Source organism: Dermochelys coriacea, chromosome 1 (assembly GCF_009764565.3).
Source record: "Dermochelys coriacea isolate rDerCor1 chromosome 1, rDerCor1.pri.v4, whole genome shotgun sequence".
In the NCBI taxonomy this organism is placed as follows: Eukaryota; Metazoa; Chordata; order Testudines; family Dermochelyidae; genus Dermochelys; species Dermochelys coriacea.
The window spans coordinates 133,627,290-133,642,913 of record NC_050068.2 but is presented as its reverse complement, the minus strand read 5'-3'; the positions used below and the strand labels follow the sequence as shown (position 1 = coordinate 133,642,913).

General features: G+C 43.1%; 1 protein-coding gene across 9 annotated transcripts in view; it reads right to left on the bottom strand.

Annotated features, from left to right (window-relative positions):
- Window positions 1-7,848, bottom strand: part of MSL3 (MSL complex subunit 3) — a 44,241-nt gene extending 36,393 nt beyond the window's left edge. For 6 of the 9 annotated variants that reach the window (XR_006276970.1, XM_038369946.2, XM_043502133.1 and 3 more), the window contains exons 1-5: window positions 7,664-7,822; window positions 4,396-4,478; window positions 2,661-2,756; window positions 2,109-2,209; window positions 529-617 (exon numbers count right to left, since the gene is read on the bottom strand). Coding sequence is in view for 8 of the 9 variants with exons in the window: in XM_038369946.2 (XP_038225874.1) it covers window positions 529-617; window positions 2,109-2,209; window positions 2,661-2,756; window positions 4,396-4,478; window positions 7,664-7,762 (468 nt within the window). In the remaining variant the exon portion in view is untranslated. Of the gene's footprint in view, window positions 1-528; window positions 618-2,108; window positions 2,210-2,660; window positions 2,757-4,395; window positions 4,479-6,796; window positions 7,303-7,663 lie in introns of those variants that run through there. The other 3 variants (XM_038369939.2, XM_043502302.1, XM_038369963.2) reach the window with 3 other exon arrangements.
- Window positions 7,849-15,624: the final 7,776 nt, after the last annotated feature.

Sequence of the window (15,624 nt, the reverse complement as noted above, 5' to 3'; positions counted from 1 at the left end):
AGATTATAAACAGCTTTCACGCACCTGTTTCTACTGACTTTTTTGTACAGTGGAAATATTTCTACTGGTCTTAGATTCTTACAAATAGGTCTGAATTTTAAACTAATATGAGTTGGCAGACCCTCTTTAAAGATACTGTGTACATCAGCCATTAAAATCCCGTTGACATTAGACTCTGCTTCACCTGCAGAGACTAGTAACATTTTACAAGAACTATAAATCTGGGTAGTGCTGTTTGCTGGCAGACCTTAAAAGTGGAAACATTATGAGAAGAACAAGTCTAGTTTAATACATTTTGTATTGAGATCAATGCCATTTAAGGGACTAAAACATCTTCTATGGGTTTGAATAACTCTACCACAATAAGACCTCTATTAAGGTCAACAATCATGAGTTCTAGTCCTGTCCCTATAACTACATGCTGCATGGCCTTGAGTAATTAATTCACTTAACTGGGAAAATTGAGACAGGTTCAACCATGTAAAGTACCAAGTATTATTAAAATTAAGGGAGCTCATAGGAATATACCATGTCTGTTCTCTCTTCAATGTCACTTTCTTCACTTTTTATTTCTTCATCTGTTCCTTCATCACTGTCATCAGAAGAACTACTTATAGCTGTTTAAGAGAGAAATGAGTTATTTTTGATATTTCACAAATGTATTCTGCATATCACATTGGACATAGATTCATACCCAACAATTTTTCACTTTGTAACATTTAATTCAAGGCTGTTTGGTTTGGGTTTTTTTGTAATGAGAAAATATTTCTTCAGCATTTCTAGTTTAAGTATTTTAGCGTGCAATAGTTAGGAAGCTCAAACAATGTTCATATATCAACTTGAATTCATGAACATTCATCAGTATATGCAAATTCACAAAACTTTTCAACAACCAGTAGCTCTTTTTAATTTTCACTGGACTCTAGTTGTAAGCAAACAAAGTATTCAGCTTAAAAAGGCAAAAAGAAGAAAAAGCTTTTAAATAAATATCACAATATGCCCAAATGCAAGTTGTGAGCAAATTATACCAAATGTTGAAATGAAAAAGTGGTAAATAGTAATGGTGTAAAGATGTCTGAATCAGAGGAATGACAATGGCCAGCATGCTAATGAAGTGTTGACACTGCAAAACAATACAAACAGACCTTAAAGTTGCTAGAAAAATGCCCTTGGATAGATGGCCGATAGAAGAAAGGGGCCAGGAACAACCACCAGAATGCTGGAGGCAAGGAACAGATCTCTTTACCATGCAGGTAGGGAAAAATCCTGTTGCCCAAAAGATCAGGACAAGCCAAAATGGTAAATGAGCAAGCGTCAGAGTCCTTGGGGGAGGCTGGGGCCAGACAGAGCAACACTACTCTCAGATCAAAGGGTAGAGGCCAGATTTTTAAAGATATTTAAGAGTTGCTGTTCTCAGCATTGCAACTACATGCCTAAAATCCCCTTTTGAATACGATATTTAAGCTCCTAAATCAGTTAGGCGTTGACACGGTGAGAGCAGCAACACCAAAATAGCTTTAAAAATCTGGGCCAGAGTGCCCAGAAGAGCTGAATGAGGGTAAAGCAAAGAGTATTGTCTGCCTCAAGGGTAGGGAGAGGAGAAGGATATCTTGGTGTAACATCTGCTCATTTTTTATACATATTAATATATTTCATATAGTTATATTAACATTCTAGCCAGTGCTATTACATGCCTGTAACACCAAACCCAGTAGCAACTCAGACTGTTCAATTTGCACAATTACAGTAAAACTTGTTTTATAAATGAATTGAGAATGGAGTTCATAAAAATGAGTATCTTAATTTACAGTAGATACAGGATATGTTGCAGGATGGTGCCATGCATCATTTTCTTCTTGTCCTTCAAATCACTGCAAAGTGATTACCAACACAATGAAGGCATCAGAATGTGAAGGGATGTCAACTTGTTCGTCATCAACATTGCTTTCGTTATGTTCCCCCCCCCTCAGGAAAAATTGTTTATAGAACTGGTTGTTCATAAGATTGGAGTTTGTAAAATTGAGATGCTACAGTAGTTTAATAAGTTAACAATTTTGTAATTAGCATGATGCAAGTGTAGTCATCAAATCAAAGAGAAGACAACTTACTATTTTCACTACTTTCATCATTTTCCTCAGTAGGAAGGCTTTTTAACACAGAATCAACACCAGGCAATCGACAACATCTCTTCTTCCTTCCCTTTCTTCTCCTAAAGAAGAATTTGAGTGAATTGTTCAATCTGTCATTACTCCACTTGTTTACTACTGCTGTCAAAGCATAAGAAGCAGTGCTATATGCAAAAGCAAGAATAAAATATACATAGGCAATGAATGTTTGTGATTGTATTTATTATTTCAAAAATAATTTACTTGAGGGACAATATTTGGTGGTGGATACATCAATGTTTTTACATTTTTCTATACTCCTGCCACCCTGTTCTTCTCTGCAGCCATAAAAGGCTAGCAAGTATTATAGACAGATATTTGTTTTTGGGGAAAGAGTCCTGCTTCAAGTCTCCCCAAGGTACTTGTCAGTGATGTTTCTTCAGAAGGATGTGGATCCAGTACATAGGAATTTTATAACAAGTCTTCTCTTTAAAAACTGGTATATAGTTATTTTGAACGAAAGCCATATGAAGTCGAGATAAACATATTCCTTACATGCGAGCTACAGCTTTTCTTGCCAATTTACGTTGTAATCTGCGGTTTTCGTCTGTATCACGAAGAACATGATCTTCAGCTGCCCATCTATCCCAGCTAAATATGGGGCAAAAGAAAAAATAATAGAAACTGACTTTACCAATAAATACTGAATGACAAATGTAGATTTACAGTCATCTACAAAGTAATATTTTAGTGCTCTTTAGAAGCAAAATCTGGAATTAAGTGGTACTATGATGTAGACTTGCATCTTTTTGCACCATCCTTTGGCTTTTTTTTTTTTTTTTAGGAAAAATAAAGACTTTTTCCTTAACTTTACAAGTTGAAGTACTTGAAGCAACAAGATAATGTTAAGGAATGTCCTGTCAACATCAGAATGTTCCAGACTTCACCATCAAGCAACTCAGATTATGACAGAGATAGAGTTTGAGTTTCCACCCACACAGAGGCCTCACACCAATATGTCAACATAAATGAATTAGTCTCATAAAAAGCATTTATTAAAGGTATTCACAAAATAAAAATTACTGAAGTCCTCCTTTTTCATTATCGTATTATTTCTTCCTATAAAGGCATAGGAATCTTTATGTTGAAATGTTCCCAATTAATATAAAATTGTTGGAGAAGTGTGCAATAAAACCCAACTTTGTTTTCAGGTTCGAGCCTCTAGATCAGTTTCAGAACATTTATTTAGCAGAGGACTACTAGATGACATTTTGAACGATAAAACCAAAATTTAAAAGGAAAATAATTAGTTAAGCAAACAGGCATGCCATTACCATTTACACAATACTCCAATTATAATTATACTCAAATTATAAATGGGTAATCAGTGCAACAACAGAGAGAAATACAGCCTTATAATCCTGGAACCCAACAGTACCCTTTTTATGTTAATTGGAGATCTCCTGAAATTTAGCAAGGCTACTCCTTTTATACTCAATTATATAATACTAAGTAACTTTAAACTGCCCTTTTCCATAATCATATTCCCACTACCTTCTGGCACTTTATATTACACATCATTTAAATTAACATATGCGTCAACATCTTTCCCAAGCTATCAATATAGATAGCATTTTAATAAAACATTCACAACTTTTAAAAGTACTTCTTAAAAAACCTTGCTCAAACCAGTTACAACCCAAAACACAATGGTAACGTAACACTGGTCCATGTCCTTCCTAACTTTTATTTTCCAATAACTAAGGTCCTACCAAATTCAAAATTCCCTTTAGTCAATTTCACGCCCGCAGGGTCTCAAGGTTGGTCAATTTCACAATTTCAGATGTTTATATTTGAAATTTCACTATGTTGTAACCCTGGAGGCCCTGATCCAAAAGGGGATGGGGGGCAGGGCCAAAGCTGTTGTAGGGGGGTTGCAGGATTGCCAAACTCACTTCTGTGTCGCCTTCAGAGCCGATGTCCTGTCCCTCCCCAGCCCAGCTGATTTTGGGGAGATCAGATTCCACAGGGAAGGGCTTATTTCACGGTCTGTGACATGTTTTTCACAACCATGAAACTGGTAGGGTTCTACCCATAACACTATTTCCAATTTTCTTACACTGGCAACTTCCATTTCCCATACTCCTCTACCCTTAGGCTAATTTAGGCCAAAAACCTAACTTCTACTTATCTCTTACCCTACACCATCCTGTAGGCTACAGCACGCCATTGACAAGATTTTGTCAATACAAAAACTTTTTAAATAAAATGGTACACTGTATAGTCTCACCTTCTGTTCCAACCATTAAAATGGATCAGATATTCTGGAATCTTTCTGCCCTTCTCATCTTTTCCAACAACAATATCAACAATCTGAAAAAGAAAACGAAGAATGTGGCCTAATATAAAGATTACAGTGCACTTTCTATAGAAATGAGTGTTTAGAGAATGGGATTGTGGGTGCAAGAAAGGAATGGATACTTATGAGTAAATGGAAACCTAATGAACTGCCTTTGAACATCCATACTGTAGGAAATCATGCACCTTCTCCTAAGCCCATGGAGCTACTAAGAGCTGCAAAGATGACAGAAAATGTTTGTGTACTCACCTAAGATCTAAACATTGAAGAGACTACTAATAGGTACTGCCCTGTCCTTATTTCCTATCCATCCCAAAAAGTGCTCCGAAGAAAAGGGATGGAACAGTGTGGATTTGCAGAGGTATCATATTTTGACAAGTAGCCTTTATGAGTGCTTCTGCAGACCCTCAATACAGGAGACTAACCAGTAACATCATGATACAGAAAGAAGACCAAATGCTTAGTTAAAACTACTGAACACTCTTCTTGTTAACAGCATGTAGGGCCAAACGCAGAGGTGAAAGTACGCCGTGCCTGACTGGCTTCCCCAGGCTGACCATTTAAAGTGCCCGGGGCTCCCTGCAGCGGCAGAGCTCCGAGCCCTTTAAATCGCTGCCCGAGCCTGGCTGCCGGAGCCCCAGGGTAGCGGTGGCAGGGCTCCAGCAGTGATTTAAAGGGCCCAGGGTTCCCCACAGTGGCCAGAGCCTGGGCCCTTTAAATCACCGCCGGAGCCCTGCTACCGCTGCCCTGGGGCTCCGGCAGCGATTTAAAGGGCCTGGAGCTCTGCTGTGGTAGCTGGAGCTCCGGGCCCTTTAAAACCCAGCCTCTGCAGCTGGGAGCTCCGGGGGTGATTTAAAGGCCCTGGGGCTCCCAGCTGAGCCAGAGCCCCGGGCCTTTAAATCTTTAAAGGCCCCACCTCTTCTGGTTGAGGCCACGCCCCCGCTCAGGACTCCGGCATACCAGTAAGTCCTTTAACTTATTTTCACCCCTGGCCAAACTGCAGAATTAAGAGAACAATTATTTGCGAATGTTTGAACTGAACTCCAAGTAAGATAGCACAACAGATTTTGAGAATGGAGATATTCTTGATACTAAAAGCTAATACTGCCAGCCCGTCTCAGAGTGTGTTTTTATTCCCTCTAGTACAATAAGTCCACCTACTCATATAAACAGACTTGAATTCAAAGTACTTTCACTTTGATATTTCCCAAAAAACTAAACAATCCAGAAGATTGAAGGATTGCCTTAATCTTGCCAAATAACTTAAAATCTAGTCTGGACAACTGTGCCACATATAAACTTAAATACGCACTCAACATACACACCACACATATCAGGAGTGTTGTATAGTGCCTCTTAGAAAATCCCTTTAGAAACCTCATCTCTTCCACAATGCTCACAAAAATCAAGTCAAACATTAAACTAGAGATGGCCTGGAATTTTCTGTTGGGGGGGTTTGGCACAAAATGCAGCTTCCACAATTTCAATGTTACTGATTTTTTTCTATTTTACACTGGAAAACAGAAACTAAATATTCAGTTTCCTTGAAATATTTTGGTTTGCAGAACTGAACCAAAACATTTTGTTTCAGGTCAACATTAATTTGTATCCACCTGTGCTGTTGCAGTGCCTCATGTAGTTCAGATGCTTCATGCCCACATTCTCTTCCATAGCCCTGGCTCCCTCACTACACCTATAACACATCTCCTGTAATGCACTGCAGTCTTCACCAGTTGAATCAATGCAGTCCATCGTAGGAGTTGTGATCCAGCTAAGGAGCCAGGACCACAGCAGAGAATGGGTCTTTTTGTTTTTCCTATCTCTTTTGCAAACTAAATAATATACAACTCTACAACACCCATTTTAAGGAGCTCCTACAGGCAACTCTCTCGGTGGAACACTAAAAGGAGCAGGTCAGCAATACAAGCCTGGATGTTCTTATAGCAACTAACAGGGCGGTCTTCAAAGAGAGAAACTGCTAAGTCCTTGATCACAGAAAACTGGGCTTAGAGGTTTCAGACTATCCTTTGGACGTGATGAAAAAAAAAAAAATCAAAGTTGCTGAAATCCCTGAAACTGGAAAGACAATCATTTGCACCATTACACAGCCTGAGAAGATTTAATTTAAAGGGTTTTTCATTGTTATTTTTAGCGAACACCCAACACCAATATTACATTTCTTTTTCTAAAAACTCTACACTTGTTTTTTTTTTTTGTTTTTTTTTTTAAAAAAAAGTCCGAATGCCTGGAAATTAAGCACTTAGCCAACACGAGGTAATTCATCACACACCGCCACTGTTTCCCACTCTGCTTCTGCTTAATCCAAGGGGACCTTTGAGGCGAAGTCCCCATTGAATAGGCTTTTACCGGGGAGGGCTCCCTAACAGAACCGTACCTATGAAAGGCGCACGGGACTGAACTCCACAGTGGAGAGCGTTTGGCAGGTGCACACGCAATTGCGGGCGGGCATGTGTCTGGCGCAGCCCCGTTCCCTGTTCCTAGGATGTGCAGAGCCCTGCTCCGATGGCAGGTCCCCTCGCTCACAGCTTTTATGACCACGGGCGAGCCCGTGACCGGCAGCCCACACACACCGCGGCCACCGACTCCCACGCCGAGCACAAAACCGCCGGGGGAACCAAGCCAGGGGCCCAGCCCGGAGCGGGCGAAGCGCTTCGCTGGCGGCCTCAGGCCCGGAGGCTCCAAGGTACCGCGGTGCCTGACCCCGCCTGAGGCCCAGGGGAACTGGGCGCCCGGTCACCCCTGAGGCTCCGGACCGGGGCCGCTGACTCCCGCGCGGGATCCAGGCGGGGAACGGGAGCCCCAGCGCGGCGGCGGCGGGGTCGGGCAGCAGCCGCCAGGCTCCCGTGGGACGCTGCGCCAGGGGCGGGGCGGGGCGGGGCGGATGCGGCGGACTTGAAAGCGGAGCCGGCCCGGCCCGAGGCGGCGGCGGCGGCGGGAGAGACCAGGGCGCCCGGCTGGAGGCAGCGAGAAACTGGGGGCGGACCAGGAGCCCCGGGCGGGGCGGGGCGGGGCCTGTCTCTCTCCGTCACACTCACACACCCACCCACCCCCCTCCCCCACCACCGCGGCCGGGCGGAGCAGCCGCTTCTGCCGACCGCGGGCCCGGCGCGAGGGAGGCCGCGGCGTGGGGGGGGCGGAGCTGGGGGCGCGGCGCGCGCGCGGCCGGCCGGTGGCTCACCTTGGCATCATAGAGCACTTGGGCCTTGGTCGGGTCGGGCTCGAAGCAGAGAACGCGCTCGCCTCGCTGGAACTTCAATCTCATTCCCCGCGCGGTCATTTGTTCGTCATGGCGAAGAGGGGAGGAAACCCCGCCCCCTGCGGGGGTGGGGCCTGAGCTAGCCCCGCCCCCCAGGCCGGGGACCTCGATGCGGGGCGGGAAGCCGAGGCGCGGAGATTTTCCCGGAGGAGGGACCCCGCCACGTGGGCACGGGGGGTGACGCCAAGGAGCGGCTGTAGCTGGCCCGTGCTAGGGAGCTGCACGATTGGCGCGTGGTGCAAATTACTTAGTGAGCTTTTTTGCCTATAATGACAGGTTTCAGAGCAGCAGCCGTGTTAGTCTGTATCCGCAAAAAGAAAAGGAGGACTTGTGGCACCTTAGAGACTAACAAATTTATTAGAGCATAAGCTTTCGTGAGCTACAGCTCACTTCATCGGATGCATTTCTGTTTTTTCCACCAAATGCATCCGATGAAGTGAGCTGTAGCTCACGAAAGCTTATGCTCTAATAAATTTGTTAGTCTCTAAGGTGCCACAAGTCCTCCTTTTCTTTTTGCCTATAATGTGCCCATCACCATCCATTGGAGGTTATGGCCCAGTTGCGCCCCTGTTTCCCCTTGGGTCCCCGTCCCTCCTGGGCTGCCTTTCAGTCCCTGGCTCCTTCCCTGGAGTCTCACCCCTCAGTCTCCTGCAGACCCACCAGCTACCTCTCTCTGCCTTGGCGGGTCTCCCCTCCACCCATGGTCTCAGCCCTTTGTACACAAATCACCCAGCTGATCGGGAATTGGGGAAACAGGCCCCTAATCCCTCAGGGGTGTGGCTGAACCTAGCTAGCCTTAAAAGGCCGGCCAGCCTGTGACCCTAGTGCTAACTTCACTGTTGTATCTGCAATCTGTACCTTAGGCAATTTAGTCATTTTCATCTGTAGTGTCAAAAAATTCAAACAAATCAGCATCTAATTATCCAAATTAGACCTGTAATGTGAAGGTCATCATAGGAGGAATCCACAACCCTAAACAAAAATGAAAACAATGTTAAGATAATAAATTAAAATAAGCTTTCATGAAATATATAATGGTATATGACCAAAGACAACAGTCTTACAAATAACTCTATAAAGAAAACCTGAAAAAAAACTAACCCACAAAATTAAATTTCCAGAATTTAATGTCCATTAACTAGAGACACAGTGCATATAATTCACATTTTACACTCTAGCCAACAACTGAAAATTCTACTCATGTGAAACGTGACCAGGTTAATGTTATTGAAATATTTACATTAGCATTTTATTACATGTATGTGTTCCAGTTTGCAATTTTGGAGCTTCTGCAGCACAATCTCCCCACAACTTGCACATCATGTCTTTTTACTTCAACTGATCTGATAGTAACACATTGTGCTGTAAGTAGTAAGCACTTCATAAAAACCTTGATCATACATTTGCTAATTCCTTACTATCAAGCACTGTTCCCCTGTAGCACACATTTTGTCATTACCTCATTCTGAAAATGGCTTTTTTCCTGAACTAGGAAAGTGCTCATATGCCAGTCAGCGATTTGTGATCTGTGTCTCAATCATTTGGAAAAATGTTTTCTCCCTGCTGAGATCCCCATGGTTAGAAAGGTCAAAATCATCTGAGATACATGAAAACAAAGGTATATGTTTGTGTGTGCACAAAATGGATTGCTCAGTATATCTAATTGCTTCATGAACCTAATAAGAAACATGGACACCAATCCTGGCAAAGCTTCCCCCTCACTATGCGGCTAGTTTCACTCTGCACAGCATAAACCAGAGATGAATGTTTGTCCCTCTAGATATTGCACTAAAATATCCCACAAAGAGAAAACAAATGTGTGAGGCAGTGACTTAAAGAACATATTTGTAAATGAACTTGGGCTGTTGATTAATCACAGTTAACTCAAATAAGCAACTTAAAAAAATTAATCACGATTAAAAAAAAAACCAATCATGACTAATAGCAGGTTTAATCACACTGTTAAATAATAGAATACCAATTGAGATGTATTAAATAGTTTGGATGTTTTTTCTACATTTTCAAATATATAGTAGTCTGTGTTGTAATCGAAATCAAAGTGTATATTATTTTTTATTACAAATATGTGCACTATAAAGTTGATAAAAGAAATAGTATTTTTCAACTGACCTCATACAAGCACTGTAGTGCAATCTTTGCCATGAAAGTGCAATTTACAAATGTAGACTTTTGTTATGTAACTTCATTCAAAAACAAAACAATGTAAAACTTTAGAGCCTACAAGTCCACTCAGTCCTACTTCTTGTTCAGTCAGACACTCAGACAAACAAGTTTGTTTACATTTACAGGAGATAATGCTGCCCGCTTCTTATTTACAATGTCACCAGAAAGTGAGAACAGGCATTTGCATGGCCCTTTTATAGCTGGCATTGCCAGATACTTATGTGCCAGATATGCTAAACATTAGTATGCCCCTTCATGCTTCAGCCACCATTTCAGAGGACATGCTTCCATTCTGATGATGCTCATTAAAAAAAAAACAACATGTTAATAAATTTGTGACTGAACTCCTTGGGGAAAAACTGTATGTCCCTTGCTCTGTTTTACCCACATTCTGCCATATATTTTTTATTATAGCAGTCTCGGATGTTGACCCAGCACATGATGTTCATTTTAAGAACACTTTCACTACAGATTTAGCAAAATGCAAAGAAGGTACCAATGTGAGATTTCTAAAGATAGCTATAGCACTCGACCCAAGGTTTAAGAATCTGAAGTGCCTTCCAAAATCTAAGAGGGATAAGGTGTGGAGCATGTTTTCAGAAGTCTTAAAAGAGAAACACTCAGATGCAGAAACTACAGAACCCGAACCACCAAAAAAGAAAATCAACCTTCTGCTGGTGGCATCTGACTCAGATGATGAAAGTGAACATGCGTCGATCTGCACTGCTTTGGATTGTTATCGAGCAGAACTTGTCATCAGGATGGACACATGTCCCCTAGAATGCTGGTTGATGCATGAAGGGACATATGAATCTTTATCACATCTGGCACGTAAATGTCTCGCAATGCCGGCTACAGCAGTGCCATGAGAACACCTGTTCTCACTTTCAGGTGACATTGTAAACAAGAAGCAGGCAGCATTATCTCCTGCAAATACAAACAAGTTTGTTTACGTGAGCAATTGGCTGAACAAAAAGTAGGACTGAGTGGACTTGCAGGCTCTAAAGTTTTACATTGTTTTATTTTTGAAATGCAGTTTTTTGTACATACTTCTATGTTTGTAAGTTCAACTTCCATGATTAAAGAGATTGTACTACAGTACTTGTATTAAGTGAATTGAAAAATACTATTTCTTTTGTTTTTTACAGTGCAAATACACCTCTACCCCGATATAATGTGGTCTGATATAAGGCGAATTGGGATATAACGCGGTAAAGCAGCGCTCCACGGACTGGGGCTGCTTTATCTCGTTATATCTAAATTCATGTTACCACAAGCGGTTCCTTTGCGCTGCCCCCCTTACTTGCTACGGTCCCCCTGCCCCAGCTCACCTCTGCTCCGCCTTCTCCCACGAGCATGCTGCCGCTCTGCTTCTCCCTCCCAGGCTTGCCGCGCCAAACAGCTGATTCGCGGCAAGCCTGGGAGGGAGGCGGGGAGAAACAAAGTGGCGGTGGAGCACTCAAGGGAGGAGGCGGAGGTGGCCCAGGGAGGGCTGCAGCAAGAAACGGGGGGAGGTGCCAGAGGAACCACTCCCTGCCCCAGCTCACCTCTGCTCCGCATCCTCCCCTGAGCGTGCCGCTGCTGCTCTGCTTCTCTCCCCACCTCCCTTCCATCCAGGCTTCCTGCACCAAACAGCTGATTGGCGCAGCAAGCCCGGAAGGTGGCGGGGGGAGAAATGGAATGGCAGTAACATGCTCAGGGGAGGAGGCAGAGCAGAGGTGAGCTGGGGCGGGGAACAGTTCCTCTCCTTACCCCAATTTTACACGGTCTCATCTGTAAGATGGTAAGATTTTTTGGTTCCCGAGGACTGCATTATATCAAACTTAAACTTTAGAAACATAGGGCAATATCCTGGTCCTCACTTACTTCAGTGGGGCCAGAATTTCACCCATGATGCCTAAGTTACTTGTAAATCATGTTTATTTTTCCATTTAGAACAGTTCTAAACAGATGATTTGAAGCCACTCCTGAAAATAATCTCCATCTCTCCTTCCATAGCTTCTTCTTCAATTTTTCTCCTGGTTTTTTCAAATGCAACTTTAATTATCCTTAGCCCCCAGTCATTTGAAGCTCCCTCTTATCTGAAAGTGTCTTGTCCCATGTCTTCTGTGAGTTCAATTCCCTAATTTATCTGAAACCTAGATTATCAAATGATATTTAAATAACTTATATTTAAAGAACTGAGGTTGTTCTTAGGACCTCTGTTGATGACATTATTTACTTTTATTTTACTTTACTTCCCAGTTGAAGGGATTTCACAAATAAAATAGGACAACAAATAGGGGCATAGCAAAGCGACAACTCACAGCATGGCACCTCCTGCTGGTCATCCTGGGAATTAGCTCTTCCTGCCCAGAGCACCCTCTGCAGGCCATTGTCTTACCTGCCACTGGCCCCATGTCCCTCACAAACCCCAGTTCTTTTACCTTGGGGTTCTGCCCCCTGCAGCACCCCCACACTCTGGGTCTCCCCTCCAGGGGGGCCCACAACCCTCTAAACCCACCTTGCCTTACTGGTTACTGCCAGTCATCAGCTAGTCCCCACTCACTGGAGCAGACTTCAGTCTGTAATGGCCACTCATCACTGGCAAGGGGGTTGGACCAGCTGCCTATGCCTATCCCCAGGCTGCAGCTCTGCAGCCCCAGTACCTTTTGGCCGTAAACAAGGCCTGTAGCCTGGGAGTTTATCAGGCTGGAGCTCTCCAGCTCTCTTTTCCCTTCACCAGCACTACTCCACTTCAGGTACCTTGCTCCCAGGCAGCTAGCCCTTCCCACTCTAGGGCTAAAGTGAGACTCCCTTGCTTCTGGCCCACAGCCCTTTTATAGGGTCAGCTGTGGCATGATTGGGGCATAGCCCCCGCTGTGGCCACTTCCCCCAAACAGCCTAGGTTTGCTGCTTTCACTCCTTTTCCGCAGCCCTCTCCAGGGCTGCTTTTACTATTGGCTCCCCAGGGAAGCCCTCTCCCAGGGCTATTTTAACCCCTTCAGGGCCAGAGCGGGGTGACTACCCCGCTACAGGGGGATTATTGAAGATGTGAGGGAGGAGGAATTGTTCAGAGAACAGAGTTTTAAAGAGGAATTTAACAGAGGAAAGGGAGGCTGGTAAATGAGACCAGTGACATTATTTCAGGCACAGTGTCACAGTACTAGGTGTGATAGTAACAATGGAATTAATAAAGCCAATAATGAGAAAAGGTAAGCTTTCAAGTGACAGTGAGCTCTTCTTCAGGCCAGGGAAAGGAAAAAGAAGAGCTCTGTGTGTCTCTCTCCCTAGTACAAGTTGTCTCAATAAAAGATATTACCTCACCCACCTGGCCTCTCTAATATCCTGGAACCAACATGGCTACATCAACACTGCATACATAATGGGAAGAGACAGAGAGTAAAGGGTTTGGGAAGAATATAAGCAACAAAAGGGAAAATCGAGCTGTCATTGATGGGATTCTGGGAGAAACATGGAGAGATAGCCCCACTGGTTTCTCCTGGTGTGCCACCTGGAACTGGGTTACCTCTGAGCCCTCTGACTCACAAGCTTGGGACCCCTCGCAGCACTGTGCTTCTGTGACAGGCTATAGACTGCTCTCACACTCCTACCAGCATTCACACAGGCAGGGACACACCCAGCTGCAGTTGCATGCAGGCTTTGGCCAGCCACAGCATGAAGCAACAATAGAGAGGCTGAAGTCAAAATAACCCCCAGTCCCGCAGCCTGGGATCCCAGAGCTGTACCATCCTGCCCTGATTAAAACCCTGACCAGTATGAATTTATTACCCAGTTCACCTCTCCCTCAATGTGGAGAGGAAATATGCACAGTACGCTTGTTTTAAACCAAGCTGACATTTTCCCCAGACACTTCCATCAAAGGCACTCTGGTTTAGATTAAAACAGAAGACAAGTTTATGAACTACAAAAAAGATAGATTTTAAGTGAATATAAGTGATAGCAAACAGATCAAAGCAGATTATCTAGCAAATAAACAAAACCATAAACCAAATTTAAAAATCTAGATAGATTGGGTATGAATTAGCAATTTCTCACCCTGGCTGATGGTAGAAGCAGTTGACCAGGTTTCCATACACAAGTTAGAAATGTTTTTTAGCCTGAGACCAGCACTTCCCCCAGTTCTCCAACCTGTTCCTCAGGTGTTTTCAGGAGTTCTCATCTGTGTGGAGTGAGGCCCCTTGATGATGTCACAACCCACCTTGTGTAGCTTTAACATATGGCACATATGTTTTTCCACATATTTGTGGAAAAATACAGGAAAAATGCAGGTACCCAAAATGGAGATCAGTGTCATGTGGTCTGGTCACATGCCCTGCTGAGTAATAGCAGCCTTTACTTACAGGCTGTCTGGAGCATTCTTATGCTTTCTCTTCTCCTATTCAATATTCCCTGTTTATGCATCCAAGGATCACTTTAGCCGTTTTAGCCACAGCATTGCACTGGGAGCTCAGGTTCAGCTGATTATGCACCATGTCTTTTGTAGTCACTGTTTCCTAGGATAGTGTCTCCCATCATGTAAGTATGGCCTACTTTCTTTGTTCCTAGATGAATACATTTGAATTTATCCTTATTGAAACACATATTGTTTGCTTATACCCAGCTTACAAAGTGATCCCGATCACGCTGTATTAGTGACCTGTCCTCTTCATTATTTATCAATCCCAAAATCTCTGCTTCATCTATATTTATCAGCATGCTTTTATATTTTTGTGCAGGTCATTGCTAAAAATATTATATGGTTCATATAGGGCCATGAACCAATCCCTGGAGGACCCCACTAGAAACACACCCACTTAATGATTCCTCATTTTGAGGCCTATCAGTAAGCCAGTTTTTAATCGATTTAACATAGGTTGTGATAGGTTGGGCTTTTCACCATAATTCTGTCAGTACATGAGATTGCCATTATCCTCGGCTCCCATGCCTGTTGCAAGCCAACTGCTTCTCACTATGTCTTTTGTGGCTCAGCCCTCCAGCCAAGTCACATAAAATTCATGCCCCTTCCAGGGCAACAGAAAGGTCCAAATGAAAGTTCAGTAAATAAATCTCCAAACTAATAACTTCTTATGCTTTGCCTCTTGTCATCTGCTTCTGGGCTCCTTTTCCTGGACCCTGCAAAGCTTCTCTTACCTCTGCTTCTTCCCCAGCAGGATTCCTCCACTGCCTCCTTTTGCCGGAGACAGATCAAGAAAAACTGATCACAGAACTAAAATTAGTAGTTCCTTGGGGGAAAATGACTGTTGCCTGATTATATCTGTTATGTGCAAATGTAATAAAGTGTCAAGCAGTAATATAAATACTTTGTGCTTTAAAGGGGCCAATTCACAAAGCTGAAACAATTATGAGCCAAATCCACTGAGAAATAGAATTTAAACTGAAAAAAGTGAGGATAATTTGGAATGGTTTAAGAACAATTTACTAGATGCCCAAGAAGCCACAATCCTATAATCAAGAAAGAAGACTACAATGGTTTAAAAAACCAAACCAAAACAAAACAAACAAACAAACAAAAACAGTTTGGCTTAGTAGGGAAGTGAAAGCAGCTGTAAAAAATAAACGCAATATATAACAGATGAAAAAAAAGTGGGAGGTTGATAGCATGAATATAAATTAGAAGATAGGAATTGTAGAAAATTGATAAGGGAAATCGAAGGACAAAAGGAGCCCTCCATGGCCCGCTGAATTAAAGACAATAA